At 40.8% G+C, this 24,632-nt stretch overlaps 1 protein-coding gene across 1 annotated transcript; it reads right to left on the bottom strand.

Annotated features, from left to right (window-relative positions):
- Positions 1 to 220: 220 nt before the first annotated feature.
- Positions 221 to 20,554, bottom strand: SLC30A8 (solute carrier family 30 member 8). The gene is made up of 8 exons (XM_032746558.3): positions 20,420 to 20,554; positions 12,097 to 12,302; positions 8,113 to 8,259; positions 4,475 to 4,628; positions 3,779 to 3,959; positions 3,284 to 3,389; positions 1,600 to 1,734; positions 221 to 591 (listed from the first exon to the last, which is right to left on the bottom strand). The coding sequence occupies exons 1-8, from the start codon at positions 20,497 to 20,499 to the stop codon at positions 446 to 448; spliced, it is 1,155 nt and encodes a 384-aa protein (XP_032602449.3). The 5' UTR covers positions 20,500 to 20,554; the 3' UTR covers positions 221 to 445.
- Positions 20,555 to 24,632: the final 4,078 nt, after the last annotated feature.

Below are 24,632 nucleotides of genomic sequence, written 5' to 3'. Positions count from 1 at the left end.
TGTAGTAATTAAAATTTTCTCTTTTATCCCGAATGAGTGCTGAGTTTGCTAACACCAAACTCACATTTCATTATACCTCTGATAATTTGTCTGTTGGTAATTTGAAGGTTGATTAGTTTTTTGTTACCTGTAATTATAGACAGGCACTCTAAATGTTGCTTTACTGCCAATCTGCTGGTCTAGTCAAGAGTAATTTTGACATTTCTCTTGTAAGTGAAAGAAACAACTGATGGACAAGCAATCTAGCAAATGGCTGGATTTAATACTTGTTCTCTCATTGTAGATGATACCAACAAAGAAAGGCCCATGCTCTGCTTGCAATGGCAGGGCTTGTTATGTCAGCTAATTACCATTTGTTGTTAATCAATTACATCCAGCCAGCACATATAGTCTCCATTGACCTGTAAGAGGGGTGATGGTTATTTGTCATAGCACACTGCTCCCTTTAATCCCTGGGCTCTTGGCAGAAGACACAGTCTGGTTTCTGATCCTCTCCTGATTCAATCTGAATGGTGATGGAGTGGAAGCTGTAGTGCTCAAAGAGGGCTTGGGTGACATCTCTCAAAATCTTCTGGCTGTCTGTTGAGTCTGCTACAGATAGCAAGCAGAAAGTAATCAAAACACATATACTTTGATAATACTTTAAAGTATTGTATACTTCTAATATAGACATTGATATCTAATATAGATATTGTATACTTCTAGGATAGAAACTTTTTACAAGAGGTTTGTTTGAAAAATGTTTCTTATCCTTTTTATCCTCTTTTCAGGAACCTCCATGTCAGCAAACCTTTGTTCATTCAAATGTGGTTGGAATATGCAATTTTGGCAAGAGTTAAGCTAAGTTAATCGCCACAGAAATTCAGTTTGGCAGAAGACTGGAGGAAAGCAGAAATACTTAATAAAGATTAGTTCATCCAGTCAGGGAGCAGCAGCATTGCCAAGTGATTTGGGTGTCTGATAGACCCTCTGTTTTTGGAAGGTGGGGACTCCATGGAGGATTTCACCTCTAGCCCTGTCCATGGTCAAAAACACAGCTGGCTTTTTTTTTCTTAATACATAAAAAGCTGACAAACAGATAAGAAAACTGACCTGAGTAGTGGACAGTTTGTCAACTGGGATAAGAACTACAATTTAAAATAATATTCTAAAATATGAACTGCAGCTATCTCTAAACTTCATTTATTTTTAAAGATCGTTTTACTTCTGGAGACACGTCAGGAATGCATATTGGCCCTGTAAGAATTTCTTGTAGAGATCAACAGTTTTCAAGTTTGACAAAATTGTGATAAAAATCTGGTTTGAGTCTAACTCTTTTAATTTATTTTAGATATCTTGCCATTTAATTCGTTATTCCACAGCCTCTGCAGTTTTCAAGTTTTGGGCTAAGTAGAGGTCCCTGTTGTTTAGACAAGATTTCTGGGAGGAGGATCTCAGAGCTTTATTTGTTATTATTGTTAATTTTATTTTTCCAACAAAATTATGACGACTTTTTTTAACAAGTAAGAGATATACAGTCATCTTAATCTAAATCAAAAAGACTGACCTTTACTAGACAGAGGCTGAATAGTTACTCCCTGCTTACAGAAATTTACTGACCTGTGGCAATGTGAGCAGAGAGAGCAGTTTGATTCATTGTCAGAGACCAAAGATGAAGGTCGTGAACAGACTCCACTTTTTCAACTGTTAAAATTCTTGCTTTTACAGCATCATAAGCAAATCCTTTTGATGTTCCTGAAAAGGAAAAATTGATGGAAAACAATATTTTTAAGGGATACAAATTGTGATCAATGGAAGAAAATGAATCATGAACCTTTATTCACTTAGATAATTTTTATAAAAGTATTCAATGCTTTGGAAAGCCCATCTATTTCAGAGTTCACTATGCTATATAATCTTATCCCTTGTTTTGAAGTTCTCCGTGGAAGGGTGAGACTCATGCATGTTTTAGGGGACAAAGGGTAGTGAGCTATTTAGCCAGATCTGTCGTAGTTTTGCACCATCTTTTGTGAGTGCATCTCTATGCCTACATGAACAGCATGAACTCCTCCACTTGGATCAGTAAAGTGAAACAGCAGCTCCAGCATCCAATTTATTTTCAGAAAATTCTGGGCAGAATATTCTACTTAGGAGATAGGATACTCCCCAGAGAGTTCCCCAGGAGGACAGTGGGCTTGGTGCAGAGGGGAACAGGGCATTGGTGACTTTGGCATGTCAGTACTGCTTACAGAAGCAGGGAGTCACTGCTTTATGAAGAGACTCCTGAGTGTCAGGGGTTGCACCTCCTTCCTGGTAGCTTAATTTTTTTTTCCCCAGTAACCAAGAGATCTGCTATTTTGGCAGCCAAAATACAGTCAGTTGCCATATTCTTGCCTAAGTACACCTCTATATGGAAGTATCTCTGTCTTACAATCACTGAAAGTAAACCAACACTTGAATGAAACTACTATAACAGTATTTTATAACAGATATTTAATTTTTTAACAGATATTTTATTTCTTGAAACAGCAGTAGGTGCAAGTGAAAGAGAGAAGAAATAGCCATGCAGGCAGTCACACTGAATACCCATTCAAAACTTGCACTTTTAGAGCCACTTTTGCTTTTAATCCTCATGTCTTCACAGCTGAGAAAGAGGTGATATTATTCAATGTGAGTAAGGCAAAAACATGTATCTGTGACTGCTCAAGTCACTTGGCCTTGCAAATCAAATATTCAGGCCCATAGCTGACAGGATTAAATATTGCTAAGCCTGGCTCTCCTTGCTGCTGCTGTGCTGAGAATTGTCTATTCCCATGCACTGGAATGCAACAGGAAAGCTCCAACAGCTTGCTTTTCTGGACTCATGTAACTAAAAATCTTTTAAACTTCTGTCTCTTGCACTCAGCCTATTCCACTCACACAGTTCAAAGCACAGCCAAAGCACTTTTTCTTGCAAAGACTTATATTTTACACAGGTAAAGGAAATACACAACTAACAAGGTAAGTAGGCATCTCATATGCCAAAGAGGTGATAGAAAGAAATGCTACACATATAGCAAACAAAATCAACTCAGAGATCATTAGCAAAATACCAGTACAAAGTTTTTTACAAAAACTGGCATAAGTGTAAACCTAATGTAATGGAAGATTGATTAAAATTAGAAGTAGGTTTAAAGTGTGATCAGAATCATGAGACTATCAGAAATGTGCTGTTATACTTTTTTCCAACATATATAAGCATCATGGAAAAAGGAACAGAAAAAAATCTAAATGCAAGTGTATTGATTTTAGAATCAGGTCCTACCTTCCATTAGCATAGTTAAAATATCCCTTAAAATCGTGATGGTAGTTGCCAAAACAAAGATGGAAAACACAAATGTGCAGATTGGGTCAGCTATTTTGTACTGTGGCTAGAAAAACATGAACAGACCACTTTGTTAATTTCATTATTGTCAGTTATTCTCATTTTTAATTAGTTAACATGAAAGAATAATAAATTCCATTAATCTAGTACAGAATGAGTGCTCGCCTCCTTTGCCTGTTAGGGAGCCTCAGCATAGGGAACGAAGGTGCTACAGATGAAAACAGGGAGACACCAGAGTATCCAGTTGAAACAGCAAGAAGCAAGGGTTACACCCTCAACACTTATTTCAGTTCCCAAGAATAATTCTCTTTAATACAATTACAGTGTGTATGATTAAGACAGAGGAAATATTTACATAGTACCTAATGTCACAATGCTGTGAAAATAGCACTTACCCTTGATTGCAAGGCAGGCATATGAGCTAATAAAACCAACCTTAAAGAAGATGATAAGTGCACTAATTAGCACACTAATACTCTGGAATAGATCTCCAATGGTATGCACAAAGGCTGCCTGCAGGCTGGCATTGCTCAGAGCTGGCTTTTCCAGGGGGGCTGACATGGCTTGTGCCCCATGGCTGTGCCCATGGCCAGTCTGGTGCAGAATCAGGCTTAGTCTGCAAGAGATGTAAAGCTGCAAATATCAGAGGATGTGCTGCATCTCTGAAAGCACTGAGGTCATACACACCACCACCCCTGTGACTTCTGAATGCTGAATGGTAAAATCTGACACATTAAGTAGAAATGCAGAGGTGGCTGAGCAGACAATTCCTAGGTTTTCAGTGATTTGCATAATCAAGAAAGCCTGTGAATGGGATAATTAATGAGGCCTCATTTTCTATAGAGTTCTTGAATATTCTGACATCTAATAAAAAGTGAGATGAAGAATAATCTTTTCCTGGGGTCTGTAGATTCATTTGCCTTCCCAGTGTGGCAGCTAACTGAAAGGAGGAGAGCAACTGCAACTTCCAATGAGAAGCAGGGCCTCTCTTTTTGACCCCTTTCCATATCCTCATAGAGCTCATAAATACTTAATATTTTTGATGCCATTATCTCTCTATAGATTTTTTTCTATTGAATTAATCAGCGGGTTCAAGGTTCAAATGTCATATGAGAGAACAAAATAACTTACAGGATGTTGCTGATCACAGCACAAGCAGAGGTAATGAGCATCACTGTAGCATCAATGTCGTAATCTGGGTGCAGCAGCCTCATGCAAGCCAAATATGTCAACACACCAGTCACCATCCAAACTATTATCATAGACATCAAAGCTCCCAGAATTTCTAGGAATGAAAAAAAATCTGCTTTTAACAGTCAGAATAGGATTGCAAAAAATTTTAAGAGGTTGATGATAATGGTTCCAGGTGTATGAGCTTTATAGCCAGGAGCTGCTTCTCGTATCCTAGCAGTCCTAAAGCTCAAAAAGAATGGGCCAACCTCCTTTCTGATCATAGTAAATCTAGTGGCAGCCTTGTGCATGTGGTGGCCTAACCCTGTTCTACCTGCTCCTGCTTTTGTCCCCTTTCCAGTGCTGAGCTCATGCAACATTCTAAGAAATTGGAGATATGTAAAAGATCATTTGGGGACTTCTGGGAGGAACAAAAGGAATTTGCCTGGCCCTGACTGTGGTGTGAAATCCATAAAGACCAGCCCACCTCTCTCGGAGAGAGGCACAGCCTCCCCTGTTTCTGCACGCCTCTCACCACTGCATATTTCAGAAAGACAGTTGCAGCTCCCAGCGAGGTCCTGTCAGCAAAACTTATCCTAGAACTCATTGTGCCAATGCCACAAAGTCATTTTTGTGCCACCAGCTGTGATGAGAACAAAAGAAGTTATTTTTTCCCTGAGGTAGCAAAATTTAATTTTGTCTCAATTGGCTTTGAGTTGGGCTCAAATAAATCCAGTCCCCAAGGCCAGCTTTTATTGCACTGTTATAGGAGAGGGCCAAGGAAGTGCATATGAACGTGCAGCATGTTTTTAATAGGATATGGGACTAGTAATTGCCGTGTGACTTGAATGGGTAAATGAGCACAACTGAGACAATACCAAAGAAAATGCAAGCTCACATTAAAGTGAAAGGCAGTAGACAGCCAGAAAGCATTTGCACAGACCTCCACTGACAATCCATTAAAACAGCTTATAATTTTTTATATAATTTTATGGGGATTCCCTCTTTTGCAGGCTGCAAAAGCTTATCAAATAACAGTTTTGCCTAAAACTGGAAAATAATAAATCAAAGTGCACCACCAGAGGAATCTAGTTTTGCTTAAAAGTAAATAGAAGCAAACATATATCCTACAATTTTTTTCCTCAAGTTGCAGGCTGAACCTCTGCAAACTTGGCCCAGCTGAAGGTGTTAATGGCAGTGCATGAAAGCAGCCAAGAGCTCTTGTGAGCACCTGTATCCACCTGTGTGGATTTATGCATATTTTCAATAACAGGACATGTTAGTGGTCATCTTTACATATTAATTTTTAATGGAGTATCTTGGCAAAAGTTTAGTTAAGCTGGCAGATCAGTACAGCAGCATTAATACTTCACTCAAGATGTTCTCAGTTACTTTTTTCAGAACTACTAGCACTAACAGAGCACAGCAAACAATAGTCTAGGATTGTGTGGGAATCTCTGAGTACAGCTGAGAAAATTAAGGTGCAAGAGAAGTTTGTATCTGAAAATAGTTTGGCTCACACTATCAATCTTATTCAATATTGTGTTTCTGTGTTTATGGAAGTAGCTGCACTGCTTTGGCATGGAGGGCAGGAGGCATTCAGATGGCTAAAGCTGAGCACTGCCATAAAGAGTCTTTTCATTACAGAACCTATCAGTCTGAGAGAAGCAGTGAAGAAACATCCTCCAGTATCAAGGAGGGCTGCACCTGCAAGACCTTGGTAGTCAGCGAAGAGTGACATTGCCACCTGACTGCCCTCAGCTACTCTATTAAGGTACCCACCTGCATATTAAACTGAGAATATAGCTGAGAAAATAAGCAAGAAACAGGATAACAATCATGAAATAGCTTCTAACATTTGATGCAAGGCTCTTTTTGCTACCAGGATAGAAAGGGCAATAAAGGATTGGTTTTGAAGTTCTGTCTTGCAATGACAAAATAAAAATAATTTAGTTCAGACTGAGGATGAAGTTACATTAAGTGGCTGAACCTGCCTACATCAGCAAGAGAGGTCTCTCACTTTTTCTCCCCAGGATAAGAGATAATGAACATGAAAAGTAATGGTAGATCAACTGATGTTAAGTAGTAGTTTACTAAGGCTGCAAAATTCAGCTCTGCGTTGTCTACATAATGCCAACCATGCTTGGGCCATACTGAACCTCCCACTCACCCAGCAGCCTGTTTCCAACAGAGCTGGTAGAATATACTTAGGGAGCTACAGAAAGACAGGATGAGTATATGCCTTCCCTGGTACTCGCTGCAGCTACAACCAGCCTTGGCCTACAGACGTCAGAGTCAGAAGGTGCTTCTGGACTTTACTACTGAACATCCTTGAAGCATTTATCATCTGAGTCCTTGGCTCTGGTGCACAGGTGTTCTGAGTCATCTGAGGTACACTAACACCTCTATGTGTGGCTTGACACAAGGTGTATAATTGACTTCCAGAGTGGCAACTGGATTTCAAATGGCACAAATAATTACATATAAGCAACAAAATTGAACCCTGAGACATCCAACATGAGACTTACTTTCAGACAGAGACAGCTAAATTGCCTTCCTGTAGGCATTACCTCAGTGTCTAAGCCCCCTCTGTGGACAGTGGACATCAAATTAATGATGACTGACACAGTTCCCTTCTTCACTGGCTGACTGGGATCACTTACTGGTTTCTCAGCTGTGAGTGTCTGGTCATATTTGACAGCCCTGATTTTGTGCTTGGCACCTTGTGCAGATTCCTACAGGTCTTGCACAAGAGCTGCCATTCCCATGCACAAGCCTCTGACATCCTAGGGTTGTACCACTGAACTTCCATGTTTAGGAGGCTAAATGGAGTCACGATTTCTGTTGAATATATCACAGACTTGGACCCTGTGCTTAAAGGTGCTCATGTGCATGTAGGCATTGATATTTAGGTGTCTAAATCTTGAATAGACTCATAATCCCTGAAAATTATTCTCACTGTTAGTATTTTGCTAGTGTCTTGTCTTTTGTGAAAACACTTGTGTTTGATTGTCAGGCTTTTGATATTAGGTATCATCTGTAAAATGGTTGGTTTAGGTTGAGGACAGAGTACTTTAAAAACCTGTTTGCATCTGATAAAAACCAACAGTGATAAAGAGAGATGAAAGGAGAGAAGCTAGAAAAGGGTAAATGTTAAAGGATCTCACTTTTCTACAAATGTAACACTGTGGACTTCTAAAAATGATTTAATAATTTGCTTTAGAAATGGAGCAAACCCTAATTTTTATGGTTATTGTTGCTTTTATAGAAACTTGTTTCATAACAAGTTGAGAGCACAATCCTCCACACCCTCAAGTCACTGAGAGAAGTTGCTGTTATTTCAAGCAAAGTTAGCACCAGCCCAAAACTATTGTAAATAATGAACTGAAAGACATGCTTGTAGATGAGGTGACTCTTCACTTCTTTGAAATTCACTGTTTTACTGTGTTTCATGTCCTGAGAGCTGTGGGAGCATTAGTGCACTGTCTCTAAATGCCTGCAGACCAGACCTGTGCTGGACATCAGCTTGTTCTCCAGTCCCTGCCTGTGATAACTTCCTTTTCCCATTCCACATGCTCATCATGTGACATGTTTGCTACCTGCTCGGTGCCACCCAAAAGTGAAGTGTTTGGTGGGAGGTTTGGAGGAGAGCCACAGTGAGAAGAGGCTGATCAGGAAGCTTGCCAGGTCCACCAGGATGTGTGCCGCGTCGCTGACCACCGCCAGGCTCCCGGCGATCTGCCCACCTGTGAAACACCTGCCCGGGTCACGGCTCTGCTCGAAAGGTTGAGCCAACCAGATCAAACTCAAGACCTGTTTTGCTGAGAATCATAGGGAACACTCAATTTTCAGTCATCATATACAAGACCCAAACCTCTTCAAAGGTATTTCATTTTGTACCTCATTCATGCAGCGAAAGGGATGAATTAATAAAAATACATAAACCAAATTTCTTAGTTAAAGACCTAAGAACAATAAGAGTTGTGATACATTAGTTCTGTACTTACATTACTGTTGTACCATTTGTCTATTTTAATATGAGATTTTTTTTGTGAAAAGCCATATTTTTGTGACATTCCATGTTAGGAATCAGATTTCCAGTATCCTCCCACTATCTTTTCACAGAACACGGATATTTTTATGTATGTACAACAGTTCAGAGACCTAGTTTATGGGATTAATTTCCTATTTGTTACAGGAAAATATGCATGTTCTTCCTGGTGCCTGACTGTTTATTTGTCATAGGCAACACTAAAACAGGAATACATGGAAAGATCCAAGTAGTAGAACTGTGATAAGCAATCAACCATTTTAGTGAGGGCACGGAGAAAAATATTCTGTTCTCAGGACCAATTTATCATTTTGAATCTGTAATGCATGACTTAACTTTCCTGCTAGAGCTCAAAAAATGTGGTTGAATATAATTTTACTCTGTGGGGGTTTGGATTTATGTGGATTCTGAAGGAAAAAAATCCACCAAATTAAAATTCTTTTGGGTTATTTTAATTTACATTTCTTTTACTCTGTAAGCAAAATATCATTATTTTGCCAAATTCTTCTAGCCATATCTTAGGGCTAAAGGCAAATCCAAATAAACTAAAAGTTTGCATTGAACTGTCCCAGCTCCTGGTGGCTGCAGAAGACAAGGATCCCAGGCAGGACACTGTCCTTCCAACACATTACAGCAAGTGAATCTTTTCATCAAAGCACAAATGTAGAAAAGTAGAAATATGAAATAACAGAGCCAAAACACCTAGTTTCTACATTTTACAAAGCATTTCCATTCTTTAGCCATTTAATTAATTTCAGCTCACTCATTTCTCCTGACCACAACCTGTATGAGAATTAATGAATCCTGAAAAACATCATAAAATGCCTCATTCAAATATTTGGCAGCATACCACTGCCAAAAGGACGTGTAGATATATCTCTTGTTTCCTTATAGTTGGAGCATTTTCATGCCAGCAGGATGGACTGTCTGTTTAATTTCCTTCTGTATGCATATTTTAGATTAGAATACTTATCAGCATACGTTTTCTCAATGCAGAATTTTGCTCAAAGTTACTTCCCAAAAGGGAGAAAGCATGGCTGCAGAATCTGGGGGCACCTCATTCCTTGTGGTAAAATGAAAAATTCATCAGAATAAGTATTTCCCAGCACATGCTCAAGTGTAAATGCACAGATACTTTTTGGTCATGGCACATCTCTTAGACTTTCATTGTTTTCACAGTGACTGTAATCTCAAGAGGGAGGTGGTTCTGCTTAGCAGGGGGAAGAAGGTTGGTTTGGCAGTGGCCAGATGTTAATAACCCAGGCATCAGGTACGTTTCAGCAAACAAATATGTAGGTCACAAGCTGTGGGCAAAACCATATTGCATTTTATATACTCTATTTCCATGTTCTGTGGGACAGCATCTCAAAAGCTTGCTGCTAGCATGCTGTCTTTGAAAAATGTTTGCAAATTATTATTTTATGTATTGCTGGCATAACTAATGGCTTGGGTGAGTTTCAGAGATCTCAGTCTGCTTAACTTAGCAACTTGTCTCACTGATCAAGTTTTTATGTCCCGCTCTGACGTGAGACCACATGCAGTGTTTGTCTTTCTTTCTACTGCCCAAGTGGAAGTGCTTGGAAATCCACTTGGTCCTTAACTACCAAAAATCATTGGAGATCACTTTCATATCTGGGCTCCACACTGGAGCCCAGACTGTATTGTCCTGACTGATACCTCCAGATCTATGGAGATTGTGATGGATCTGCCTTAGAAGAACAGAAGGTAATTGTCTTTCAAGGAGAGTTGATGGTGCATCAGGCTCAACCAGCAGTGCCCTGTTTGGGAAAGCAGTAATGGCCAGCACAGATGGTTCAGGAAAAAATATCATGGAGTGATCCAGGCATTCAAAGAAGCACAACTTTTCAACCTCTCTGAGAGTGATGCAGCTTTGTTTCTTCTGTTTAGCAGAATAATGCCCATGGAAGCTGTTTGTCCTCAGAGGGCAAGGAGGGGAGGGGAAGATACTCTTTGTTCATGAATAAAATAAGTGTCATAGGTTTAGGCTTTTACAGCTTTTTATCAATACTCCCAACAAGTGGCCTTTAAGACTTACCAATCCCTATAATGGATGTTTATAGATTTATAGACCACAAGCAGTAGAAATTTTCAGTCACTCAATGGTCAATCATCAGGCACAGCAGTCTCGCCTAATGATTAAAAATATTAAATGTATGGTTCATAATTACAAAAATCTCCACAGAGAGCTGTCTGTAACTGCAGTTAATAACTGGTTTGTCAAAGTTTAATGGTCTGAAGCAAAACGGTCTTCAAGCCTGTTACTTAAGCTGTCACTGCAAAAAAGCTGCATGATTCATTAAGCAAAATGAAACATTTAGTTAACATATCATCTGTCCTTCCAATTACCCTCTAGCACAGCCACATTCACCAAACTTAAGCCTACTGATTATATGGTTTTGTTAATAATGCATTACTTCTGGACTGGAAATTACTGCATGGGGATTAGCAGCATGCGCTGGTTTTCATGGGGGAAATGCACATGACCTACAAACAACAGCGCTTCATGCAGAGGGAGCGCGTGGGAGGGAAGAGTTGGAGAAGGCCCTGCTGGGTTTGGCAGCCAGAGGAGAAGGCAGAAATGCAGCAAGTCTTTCAGTGACTCCACTTCTCACTTGCAGGGAAGACAAAGCCTTTCTGTTTCATTTCCATGGGGATCCAGAGATGTCTGAGCTGGGAAAATATGGGTTTCAGAAGCCTTCCTGGCTGATTTTTGTTACATCGACTGGAACACACATGGCAAAAGTCTGCGGGATTCCCCATGCCTTCCCTTACCTCAGCTCACTGCAGAGAAGGGCAAATTAAAGAGCCAGGAACTACCAGGTGGATACAAATGTCACAGAATCCATGGAGAGAGCAGGGCAGTGAGACAAAATGAAAGCAAATATTCTATAAGCAAGCCAAATACTTCTATTGGATGCTGTAGTGTGGCTCCAGAAGTGAAAGCTAATTAGGGAGGGGAATAATCTTCCATTGATCTAGAGACACACCAGCAGGCCAATTTAAAAGATAAACATGACCTGATATAAATACATTGACTTAGCTGTAGAAAAACAGATGGTGAATCTGGCCCTGGATTTCCCTGGATTTTGAAAAGACTTGAATTTATTTTCAGATCCTACTGCTAGCAGCCTCTATCAGTGCTGAGGTCTCATTGGCCTGGATAAATACGTAAAATCTTTTAATCTTTTAAAAAGAATGCAACTCAATTTATTAGAAAACCTTTGTGATGCTAAGACATGCATCAGTCAAGCTTAAAGACCTGGAAAAACAGTTCAGACCATTTACTTATCTTTGTATTCCTACCAGATGCAATCCTTGAATGAATATATGAAAATATTTTGATCATTTCACCTAAACCCTCTCCTCCCCCCAGTTCTTTTAATGACTGGGGACAAAGTAGAGTTCTTTAATGCCGGGTGGGTTCACCCATGTCAGCATGATCCCTGCAGTCAGAGTGCACTCAAGGCAAGAATGTGGCTGTGCTGGGCACCAGACTGGGCTCTTTTTGAACAATACTTCCCTGTTATCTCAGCAATCATGAAGAAGGTGCAAATTACTGATGCTACACAGAGCTTCCTCCTGGCTTGATGCTGCTCCCTCTTTCTGTTCTCATAGGCCTGTGAGTAGCTGTGACAGTGATATGCTGGATTAGCTCCTGTAACTTCTGCTTCCTGCTGCTGCCTCTCTTCATTTGGATTCTTCTGAAGGCAGCTCATCCTTTGGGATAGAAAGAAATAAAAGGTTAAAAAAGAAAAGCCCCGGCTATTCAGGCATCTGGCCCTACAGCCACAGAAATTATGTAATTAATGCTTTCAGAGGGTAAAAGCAGCATTGGGAACAGCAGAGCAGGTCAAAGTAGAGGCTTGCTGGCACAAGCAAGGCTCTGTGGGAGGGAGCTGCACATGAAATGAGTGTTCTGGCTGTGTTTCCTAGCTCTTTGGGCTCTCCTACATCATTTAACAGTTTATGAAGCAGGGTGGCCTTCCTAGGCTGTGTATCTCATGCACACCACATGACTATAAAAAAATTGTACCTCATGCAAATAGTTACCAAGTTCAGCATAATATGGAGAAAATTCTACTAAAAAAACCCCAGGATTTTATTCTGAACAGCTTTGTCAGGAAGACTAGGCAAAAAAACACCCCAAACTTCTTTTTCTTAAATATAATCGGCTAAAGATATTTGTCTCCTGTCTTTATTTTATCTTAACAGGACTATTTCATCTTAAATTTCCACATATGTACAAAATCTACCAATATTCCAGCATAGAAATAGAGAAATTCCAGTTTAGCATAGAGCCTGAGCATAGAAAATATTAGCCAAAAAATCTCAAAGGTATTCAAAAATCAAGTAAATCAATTCTCCATGGTACATATAACTCATAGTACATGTAGAACCCTTTGTGCCACTGAGGTCATGGTAAAGGGAGAAGTCCAGCAGAAGTGTCTCTTTGCGCATTTCTCCATTACAAAGTGATTTTTCAGCCAAGTCTGCTCTGCCATAAAACCTCAGTATTGTGCCTCTCCATGTTCCTGCGCAGGAAACACAGGGTGGGGGTAGAGAGGTCTGGGGCCAAGCTCATTGCATGGCAACTCTGGGGGCTCCTGGATACCCACAATGTTTGGTGCACTCAATAGAACAACCAAGAGATTCTCCCTGGGAGGCCCCAAGGTGATTTGCTGAGCAAGGATATTCCCTTCTCATCTCTCAACAAAAAAGATCCTAAATTGCAAAAACACCCTCTAAACCCTCTCCTAGGGGTACTTAAAGCCATTCAGTCTCTCCCAATACAACATTTGTTGCCAGAGCTACTCCTAATGTGATGAGTGCACCAGAAGATGAATTCTGCCAAGATGCACACACACACTGTCCCTATAACCACGTGTTGCAGCTGTTTGAGGTCTGTGTGTGCAGGGGCTACCCAGAAACACAGCAAACTCCACTGCTTTTTTTCCAAGTCTGAAATTAGTCTGGGGGCAGGATGTGAGACTGGCTTATTTGCCCCAGTGGCTTTTCCCCATTTTGACTTCAGACTTTCCTCTGGGACTAGGAAGAATTGTTTCCTCAGCTGAAGAAAACCTGTGCTCCAGGAAGTAACATGAATCCTGGTGGCTTTCTGTAGTGTTTCTGCATTGTTTATAGAAGTGTCAAGATGCCTAAAATCTCACTGGAAAGAAATCAGCTGGTGGCTGCCAACCTCCAGTAGTCAATGTCCAGAAAAAAAACCTATACTGAAATCACAAGCTTTTTCCAGCTGCCTTTTTGGGTGGCCTGAGGGGGCTGCAGCTGCTCAGTAGGTTTGAAGTTCTGCCAGATGCCCCACACTAGTGGGCAAGAGGCAAAGGCACCTGCAGAGCTGATGTCTTGGCTTTTTATGTTCATCAACAACCCAGAGGTACTGATGGAAGAAGAGCTGACCCACCTTGGCAGTCAATCCCTGTAAGTGTAGATTATCAATGTGGATTTGGTTCTGTAAATATTGAGATGTTCCAAGGGTGTGATGTTCCCCTGAGTCAGCCTGTTTCCCAGCCAGGTTAGCATGTGGTCTCTGTTTGCTCAGCCAAGGTGACTGATTCCCCCTGTACATGAGGAGCTTGTGTGAAAGAGCAACTGGTCAGATGTCATGTCTGATGCTTGGAGACAGTGAGTTTGCTTAGTCCTTTGGTCAGCATTTTCCTTTATTTTCCTCACAACAACAAATAAATAGGAGTTGGCCTGTCTGGCAGCTGGGTCCCCACCAGCCAGTCCTTCTCCAGTCCTTTAGTTTTACATTTATCGGGTTCCTTATGTGTACTGTGTCATTTTTATACAATATTTTACTGATGAATTAGACACAGAAGGTACCACAAATTAATTCCTTCCAGATGGCTAAATAAAATGCTGTAGTTCTCTCACTCCCCTGGAGATCAGGGCAGACAAGATTTTCTTTCTCATGATCTCTCTCAGGAGTTATCTTCCAAGGCTTTTCTATCATTTGCATGTAAAATTAATCTCCCCTTACCTCAATTTTCATCAGCTGGCATTGAACATTAAAATCATCTTAATGACATGAGTCACGATCAGCTCAACAGCCTCTCAGGCAGGAATGCCAAAATTACCACTGCATATTCTGAGCCACCAAGTCCTTTCCTTGTTGTTAACAAAATAGGTTGCTCTATGATCTCACTCTCTTCTGGATTTTGTATTTCAGTCTCTCTGTCAACTAACAAGGCCTCAGGGCATCACTGAGGGGCAGGAAAGCTCTGTCCGCAGATCTTGCTGGACAGATGCAAAAGCAAACAGAGACAGGTATAAAACCACAAATGTCACATTTTTCTGTCTAAAGGGTACCTAAATAAAAGTGCCCTGGTTGCCAGAGGTGGTAAGCATTCTTAAACTGCTCCCTTTGAACTTGCAGAACAGCATCCGGCCTGATGAGTTGGGAAAACTCCTGCCAGCTCCTCTGCGTAACCATTATTTTTCTCTTTCAAAAGCTGCCTGCCACTAATTAAAAGAATCTAAGAATCTAAGAGGCAGTTTTATAAAAGTGTGAATCAAAAGCTTAAGGTGCAAAGATCAGTTCTGTTAGACCAGAAACTCCTTCATAGTATTTTAGAGCAAGATGTAGTCTTTGAGCTTCACATCTCTGTGCCAGCATATTGCAGAGTTACTGATTAAAAAATAATCTTTTCTCCATTTCAAATTCTCTTTCCTTTGTAAAAAAGATAGTCAGGGGAATGTCACTGAAAGGCTCCTACTGAGTCATGCCTGGAGGGGGAAGCAGAAAATATTAATACATATTGCAGATTTCCCACAAATCATTAGCTTTTTATTACAACTTCCTTTCTGTTTATTTTCACTTGATCTGCCGGGTGCCTTGATCTGCAGGCTTGTGGGAATAATTGCTATCCTCCTAGACCATTACGAGTTCCCCCGTCACAAGAGGAAAATGTGGAATCACTGTGCTTTCCACAGGAAATCATCTCCTTCATGAGGGAAAATAGTAATTTTCTGGTGCCTGAAAGGATAATGAAACTACCTTCAGAGAAAAATTTATCAAAGCCATTGTCACCTCCCTTGTGCTGGCACCATTCCGATTTCAATTGATGTACCAATCTTGAATATTTTCAAGGTATTTAAGACCCTGTTAATAACCTGGCTGTCCAGTTTCTCCTTTTCCTTACTGTGGGCACAAAATAAAGGCAAATATTTATATGTTTGCATACATTTAGATGTCCAGTAGATAGGAATTCATGCCTCAGTTATCCAATTTGGCCTCATTTTGAGGGCCTGGCCCTGTATGCATAAATGTATTGTCAAGAGTTTTCCTTCTACATAACACTATAACAATTGCTGCCTGGAGACAGACCAGAAGTGCATGTAGCCAAGTATCCAAATTCTGTCATGAGCATGAAGGAATACATAAGGTCAAAGTACCAAAGAGGAACACTCCCAGAGAGTCACTGCTCCTCAGTTCTGAACCAGAGCTCCTGTCCAACATCTCTTTACAGATCTCTAGTCTACAAACCCAGCTGACTTGAAAGTATCGAGTTCCACAATTTAATTACAATGTGTGTAAAAATAATGTGTCTTTTGTCACTTTGGAGCTGTCTGCCTGCTATTTTAATTAGTTCTAATACTGTTAGAAATGATTGACTATTCCCTGTTTACCTGCTTCACACCATTCATGATTTTATGTATCATTGTTATACCTCTGAACCATCAATTTTCTGGGCTAATGCCCTAGCTATTTAATTTCTGTTTCATATAACTTACTACCTTGGTTCTAATTTTCTTTCTGGGCAAAACTGAATTGGGCATAAGGGAGATGGCATATGGCCAGTACTGGGAAGACACAATCCATTCTGCAGGGTCCTAGTGTCATCTGCAGGGGGGCAACGACAATGGGTATGAGTTTGCTGAGTCTGCTAAGTTACTGTGTGCTACTGGGCCAGCTGGCAAGCCAGTGCAAAGGAGACAACCACAGGCCTCTCAGCTAAAACAGTCCAGAGATCTCAAGAAACACCCATCATCCTCATCATCCTCCTGAGCACTGATTCTGTAAAGGATAAGGAGTGGTGGAAAGACTATATTTGATGAGGACTCTTTGAGCTCTTAAGAGTTTTCATATCACCTGCAGCAAAGGAGAAAAAGAACAAAATATTACTAATGTGCTTCCTAAAAAAATCACTTGTCACCTGAAGAAATCATCTCCCAGGTTCCCTTCAAACTTTTTGCTTGCTGGTTTGAGCCTGGCAGACAGGAATCAGTTGGGAGTGTAAGGTCCATAGACAAGAATATCTACAGATAAATGTTCTATGTTAAAAACTTTTGCATGAAGACAAATCCCAACATTTCCACACAATTTTCCTGCTATCAGCATTGCCCACTGCTGGGTTTTTCCCTGCCTTGTCTCTTGTCTCAGAGACAAAATAAAAACCAAAACTTTGAGACTTAAAGCCTTGAGTTTCACTTGTGTGATGGTATTCAAAACCTCAATATAAAGAACGTAATAAGAAATCCATGCTGGATCAACCCAAAATCTAGCTTATATCATAGCTGGCACAATCAGATGCAAATCCACTGATTTATGAAGTGGGATATTGAATATTTCTGGTCAATTTACAGTGATCTGTTGCCAGAAAGAATTAAAAATACTCTTGCCTGTCTTCATTCATGGAAAGCTGAGGAATTTGGTCAAGCCATTACCTAGATTGTGATAAAGGGTTATCTAGATCACTATATAGCTGATAACAAATAGAAAAAAAAAAGAATATAAATGATTAGTCATTAGAAAAACTTATTCTCTTTTAATACCAGCATTGACTGTGAAAAGACCAAACAAAACTATCTCAGAGACCTAGTTCACACCTAATTTAAAAACAGATGATGTATGGCTTATGGGCAATGTATTTTGTATGAAATGGGAGGTTCTGAGTGCTCAGCTTCAGAGCCTGTAACCATTATGGCTCATAACCTTCCTCAGGTCTGGTGGGAAGTGGTGTCCTGTCCTGAGACCCATCCTCTGCAATGCCTCCCTCTGTTACCTGGAGGAGGAGGTGTAGGGCACCCCGATCACGTTGGCAGATGCTGCCAACCTGGAGGTACAGCTGATGGGTTGGAGGGCAAGGCTGCCTTAAGGAGTCTGGAGGAAGAGCTCTACGGGAGCCACCTAATTTCAGAAGAACAAATACGAAGTCCTGCACAGGAAACAGACAGATTTGTGAGACTGTATCTACAATATGGTGTCCAGCTTTGGTGTCCTTAGCACAGGCAGGATCAGTAAATTAGTGCAGGTTCAGCAGAGGGTGACCAGGATGATTAAAGGCTGGAGCACTTCTAGGGGGACTGGACTTTTTGTGAGCACCTAGATGCAACCTGCCAATATTCTTGAGGAGGCTATTGAGAAGATGGAGCTTTATTGCTTTACATGAGGAAGGATGAGGTCATTGGTCATAAATTGAAACAAGTTCCAATTGAATATAAGGGGGAAAAAAAGATTATGAAATTAATTCCCTATTGAAGCAGATTGCCCAGAAAGGTTGTGAAGTTTCTATCCACAGATTTTTTTCAAGACTAGACTGGAGACAGCCCTGAGCAACATTATTCAATCTCTTGGTTGGCCCAGAGACATTCTTAAGGTCCCTCCCAATGTGAATTGTACAATAAACCTACAACTGATCTGACTTTCAAAGGGCTCAGTTGAAGCCCACTCCCTTTTAAGCATTTCAAGATTGACATGGGAAGCCTTAATACATCCAAACCATCTAGTGACAACAGACAAGTCTTGCATGTGCAAAACACTCTCCTCCACCACCCTGAGTGGAGGGAAAGGGGTCAGCTTTCAGGCCTCCTACTCACATGGTCAAGATAAAACTATATTGATAAAACTATATAATGTGGCATTTATTAAAAAGAAAGAGGCTGGGGGATGGCAAGGAAATAGGCAATCTGTGTGCAAAATAAATTCTGTTGAAATCATTAGAGCTGCTCATTAAGGCTACGCATGGGGGGACAGAAAAGTGTGGTAATTTATACCAAAGGCTAAGATAAGCCTATTGCTACTGTTGGCTTAAGGCAGCTGCTCTGTGAGCCCAGGGGGCTGCATCCCCTCATGGGCTGGCTGTGGCTCATGGGCTGGTATCCTGGGCCACTGGGCTGGCACCCCAAGCTGCTGGGTGCAATGGGAAGCAGGGCAAGGGCTTCCCCTGTGTTACCAGTTCTTTCCAACAGGAGGAAGACTCTGGCTCTCAGGCCCCATTTCTGGTTATTTCTGGAACAGAGTAATTAAATTGTGCAGCTAATCAAATTTCATCTGGCAGAAAAAGCAAAATGGAGAAGCAGCACAAAAGCCACATGTCTGGGTGACAAGTCCTCTTCATTTTGGAGAGCTGTGCTACCACCTCCGTCATTCGGCCACCTCAGGACCACCACTGTGGAGCCCTCTGGGACCAGCCCTCCAGCACAGGGGCTATTGCATATAGCTGCAGCATCAGTCCAACAATTGCAATTGCTGCAGCAATTCACCCCAACTAATTTCAATCTTAAATTAAGAAATAATTATCAGAAAAAAATTGACTCCAGAAGGTGTGTCAGGTCTCAGATGGGAGGATCAGCTGCCAGGGATTCTTGCCCCTAGTGTGTATTCTACCCTTCTTCTTATCAGGGATATTCCCCATTACCAGTGATCCAGGGGAAAAAATGCTTCCTCACAAAAAATGCTTCCTCACAAGGCAGCCCAACAACTGTCCCCATCTCAGGGGACCATATAATGGGTTTGCCCAGTGCTGTCCTTTGTGTCCAGAGGTTGCAAGGGGACAAAGGACCTCAAGCACTGAAGCTGTGTGCACAAAATTGCAAACTTTTAAAAAAACACTGAGTGTCTTCAATAACTAAAGTGAACTGCAGAATCATATGGGATCTTTTTGAAATATAAATATTACCACAGAAGTCATATAGTGCCATCTATATTTATGGAGCCATGTAACAATATTTGAATAATAACCCAGACTTTAAAATGACTAAAATATGATGGCACTGACCCCAGTATAAGAACATGAAGAGACAGATTTCCATTTGAACTGACAGTGTTTACGCCAAGTTTCTGTCCCATGTTTTAAGAGAGCCAAGCAATAAATAACCTGAAAATCAATGAGATAATGGAAATGTCAAGAGGTGCTAAGCTGCAACTGAACAGCTATTTTCTTTTAAAAATACTTGCTAGTCTGAGTCAAGAGGAAGAATGAAAAAAGGTTAAACTGCAAAACTATTTCGTGATAGACATTTATACTCATCTTTTTAACCCCATCTACAGTATCTCATGTTTTCAGAGGATCTTTCCTCACTCAAGCAAATGTTTACTCACTGGACCTCTGGTATAAAAGAGGTACATTAACTCTAAGCCAAACAGACTATCCACAAGAATAAAGCATTGCCTTTTTTTCAAACCAAACAGATAATTTACACATTCAAGCATGAAGGAGCCTTGAGCCAGACATGGAGTCAATAGCACAATTATAATTCAGTCTAAAATTGCAGCATAATTCATGAGGTTTTGCATCCTACAATAAATCTACTAAGCTTATAAAATACATAGCAAGAGACACTTGCTTCAATAGTTGATTGGTTCAATCCATCACAGACACAGACACATCAGACTGCTGTCTAGTAAACGCTTCAAATATCTAATAAGAAAGTTTGGAAAGGAAAAAATTGAACAAAACATTTTGAAAGTAGTAGAATGTATGCACAGTGAAACTCTCCAGACTTTGACTCCTGCAGCAGGTTGGCAGATTGGTGATCTCGCATTGCTCTGACACAGAAATGTTAGTGAAGGAAACAAAGAGTTGTGTTACCTGTCTAGGGCCAATGAGTACTTCTTGATGTCCCTCTCGCTCACAAGACAAGTTCTTTCAAGACCCTTTTCAGTAGCCATGAAGAAAGTCAATGGGATTTTGCTTGGTTTTTCCCTTTAAACTCTCTTTTCACTATCTGAAGCAATATGGGCAGAAATGTCCTCTTGACTTATGCAGAAGTCTCTTCCAAATATTTTAAAATGCAAATTTTTTTATAATCTTCCCAATAAACCTGAGAGAAACTGTGAGGGAAAGCTTCTTTCCTAGTGCTGGTGGCGTCACTACCATGCCAACCAGTAACTTGCTGAGCATGTCAGATTGGAGACTTCGGGCCTCCCTCCCTGTTTTTGTTTTTTTCCTTCCATGTTTGATGCTGGATCTGCTCTTTGGTCATGCGGAGGGTGCGTGTTCTCCCAGGGTCCAGCCCAGCGGAGCACACACGGATGTGCACAAAGGAGCTCGCGTGGATGCACTGACAGAGAGAGCCGAGGTCATTAAAACAGCCTGCTCTGCCTGGAAACAGCCAGACCCTGTTTGCCTTTCTGCATGCTTTGCTTGGGAGGAAAGTCAATCTCCCTCACCCCAGCTTTGCACAAGCCTTTTAATCTGAGCAATCATTTTAAGGATGGGTTTCTTCCCCTGGCATCTTCTCTACTAAAGGTTTGAAACAGAGGAGGATGCTTATTATTGCCTTTTGCAGCACAGGTTATTGAAATCTTCGTTTCAGCAGGAAGGACTGCAGGTTGTTATTTCTGCTTTATTCAGTTTGTTAGTTCTATCAACAGCTGCAGTCCCTGGAGGGGAGGAGAAGCCCTCCAGCTTCACCTCTCTCACAGCCTGACCTCAGACATTTGCTTCAGCACTAATGGGAAATCTTCCACTGGTGCTGGTTGTGTTTTACCATATTATTGGCAGAAGCAGACAGTGAGTGAGAACCCTACCTGTGCACTGCTTTCGAGGGAGAGTTAGAATAAGGCAGTGGGAGGCTGCACTTAAATACTGCAGTCTTTTTTTACCACAGGTTTTTTTTTTACCACAGGTACTCTAATATGAAAATGAGGAACTGGGATTGCCTCTCCTTTCCATCAGCTCTCAGAGCACATTTTCTGTCTGAAATTCATGGGGACAGGTGGCACATTTGTACATATAAATGCAAACAATTGGGCTTATGCCATCAGAGATCCACATGTTGCCTCCCATATGTGGCTCTGCAAACATTTCCCTGGAACCTGTGAACCAAGGAGCTGGCTGTATCTCAGGCATCTTTCTGAACAGCCACAGCAGAAATGCATTTTTCTTCCACAATGTGCTGTCATCTTTGCTGCTCTAATTCCCTTTTCTTGAGAGCCTTTCCCCAGGTTCTTATACCCACTTATGCACCCTTATTAGGTGGAAGAGATTGATTTTATGACTAATTCCTGGAACTTCCCATCTTCTTTGGAACTATAAAATGTTGCTCTTTAATGTTTTTTATAGTTGATGCCACTTACTGGATCTGAAAATGTGGTTGTCCAGCAAGGCTGGTTTGAGAAGAGACTCAGAATGTGTAGTATGGACCCAGGGCATTTGCAAAAATCTTACAAAACAGAAGTACCACATTTCTTGTCATCCCAGTAACACCACTAAGGAGCAACTTTATTCTGCTGCCAAGAGGGAGTAAGGGAGGAAAATGAAGGTGACCTTTCCAACTGTGCACCCTAGAACCTGACACAAGCTCATAATTCATGCCCAGTGAGAGATTCTCCTGGCTCCCCATCCCATAAATGTCACCATTATTGCAGTGTCTCTGTAAGCATCTCAACTAATCTTTCCTTCAGAATTACCAAATAGCAACATCGTGTTGCAGACTCAGGATATCAAAAAAAACAAACCTGACCTAAAACCTGATTTACAGTGGATCTCAGTTTTTCTAGGGTGCTAAGCCAAAGTACCAGGTCTAAGCACCGCCCATTAAGGAAAATTTAAAATCCACCTCAGAAGATTACAGGTAAAGCCAGTTTCTGTTTCGAATCACTGTAGGCATGTAACTTTTGTTAGTGAGATAGATGAGTTTCCATCATTTTGCAAGAGGATCTTGAGCCTCAGGTGCATACCAGCAAAATGAAGCCATAGATCATTCACAGCATTTAATCTAGACTTCTGTTTTGTGTTTATTACTGTCAGTGCTGATGGCTGTGCTTCTCAGGAGACAGGCTGTGTGGCAGGATAGAAAGAAATCTCTTCTGAGCTACCCACAAAGACTTGGGTTTCCTCTTTATCAGACTCTGAAACTCATTAAGAGAAAGACAGCATCTGTCTGCGGAATTTCTGTTTCAGAAAAATTATTCAGACCATCTCAATAAATTCAACTCAGGCTTTCAATAATAATGCAGTTTGTTTCTGAGTCTACATTAAAAATGCCACAAATCCAATCATACCAGTTTTAACGACCCTAGTCAAGGACATTTCTCAAGATTTGCATCCAATACAGACACGTGAGGCATCACACTGCAATTGAAAGTTCCTTGTCATTATTATTAAAAATCTCCATTAGTAAAAAAGCATATTCTTGATCCCATTTCAACTTTAATCAGCTACACTTTAAATATGAAAAAAATCCAATCCCTCTCATTCTGTCACTACGGGAGCAGATCCTGACAGCTTAAATGTACACAGGAAAAATCAGTGCATCTATTAATTGAAAATGCCACTGAAGTAGATCATTTTTATGAGTCATGAGACATCTTGAAGATCATCTGCAAAGTGTTTCTCAACCTTTATCTGGCATCAGCTTCTGTAGCTCTGTACTGCATCACCGGCAACTTAGGGATCCAGGCATTTGTGATTTCTGGGGCTTGGTCATTACAGTTTTCACATTTGTAGTGAGAATATGCTTTTTTCACCCAGTGAAGCCCCAGTGCCTCCCAGCCATCTGTCAATTTGGGATCCAAGGCTAGAAGAAAGACAGAATTAAAGAAAATCCACTTTCCTCTTCTTGTGAACCCATCCATGCAATAACCCATTATAAGTGAGTGTAAAAAGGAAAATATCTACCCCAATTTAGATCCAATTTAAAAATCATTAAAAGGATGTTAATGTTCAATATTTTAAAATACTAAATTTTTAAACATCAATATTTTTATCTTGGGTTTGCTGCCAATTTTTCAAAAGAATGGAGACTTTTGATAGTAACTGACTGAGGGGTAAAAGTAATCTGCAATGTTTTAGATGGATATTTTAGATTGCACAAAGTCATTGAGGAGAAAAAGGCTTCTAAGGCCCTTGCCAAAGAAATTCAAACTTGCATTGGGAATGGGGATCTAGAAGGAACATGGTACTACTCTGGGGTGTACACCTATACTTCCAGCAATAAAAGTATATGCTGCTACAAATCAAATAGAAATCCTTCTGCAGAGCCTGGAGCTTCAGTCAGGACATCTGCTCCTCACATGAGCAGAGTTTCCAGTGGCCTGAGTTTCTCCTGGTGAAGCCAGTGGTATGAGACAGCCCCTCCCAAGACAGGGGTCTCTGGAGGAGCTCAAGGCCTTGCTATGGATGGGGAGAGAGCCCAGGGTGCCCAGGCTGGCCAGGAAGCTCTGGGAAACAGATGAGGAGACAGGGATGAATCTAGACCCCAGCATGGGAATCCTGAAGGACACCACAAACATGACCCTTGCACAGCTACAAACTTCCTCTGATCCATGCAAGGTCTCTTGAAGGTTTTTTCCCATCCAAGCTGTGATATGAATATGGGTCTAATCTGTGTGGTGGGATGGTGGAAGGAGAGGAAGCAACCTTTAGCATTTTTTGTCCTTTTTATCCTACTTATTCAAACTTTTATCTTGATCTCACTTTCTTAGGGCCAGCATTTCAGAAGTGCTCTGAATTTGCTTCCCAGTGTTTCAGGTCTCACAGTTGAACTTCCATTGTACTAAAAACCCAGCTGTCATTAAGTTCCTTGGAGAGACCAGGCCTTCAGAAGTAAGTAGTGCCAAGAAATATTATTTCAATACAAGCTACTTTGCTTTTCTGAGAGTATGGCAAGGTACTTTGGTGTCTGATTGTCCCAAAAGTGCTGTCCAGGAGTAGCACAGCCTAACTTTAGATGAAGTTTTTCATTCTAGACTGTAGCTGAAAAGAAAAAAAGACAGTGTAGTTGAAAAACTAATGCTAATGTCATCTCAAATGTTACTGTCAAAGACTGTGTCAGCTTTTGTTATAAAAATATATTATC

This window comes from Taeniopygia guttata, chromosome 2 (genome assembly GCF_048771995.1).
Source record: "Taeniopygia guttata chromosome 2, bTaeGut7.mat, whole genome shotgun sequence".
Lineage (NCBI taxonomy): Eukaryota > Metazoa > Chordata > Aves > Passeriformes > Estrildidae > Taeniopygia > Taeniopygia guttata.
This window is presented reverse-complemented; position numbering and strand designations above follow the sequence as displayed.

Excerpts from the sequence above, each read along its gene's own strand:
- SLC30A8 (XM_032746558.3), bottom strand. The coding sequence starts at position 20,499 with ATGGCTACTGAAAAGGGTCTTGAAAGAACTTGTCTTGTGAGCGAGAGG. Across the intron at positions 8,260-12,096 it reads TGAGATAACAGGGAAGTATT|GTGGGCAGATCGCCGGGAGC; the intron begins GTTCAAAAAGAG and ends GGTGTTTCACAG. Across the intron at positions 3,390-3,778 it reads CACTTATCATCTTCTTTAAG|CCACAGTACAAAATAGCTGA; the intron begins GTTGGTTTTATT and ends ATGTTTTTCTAG.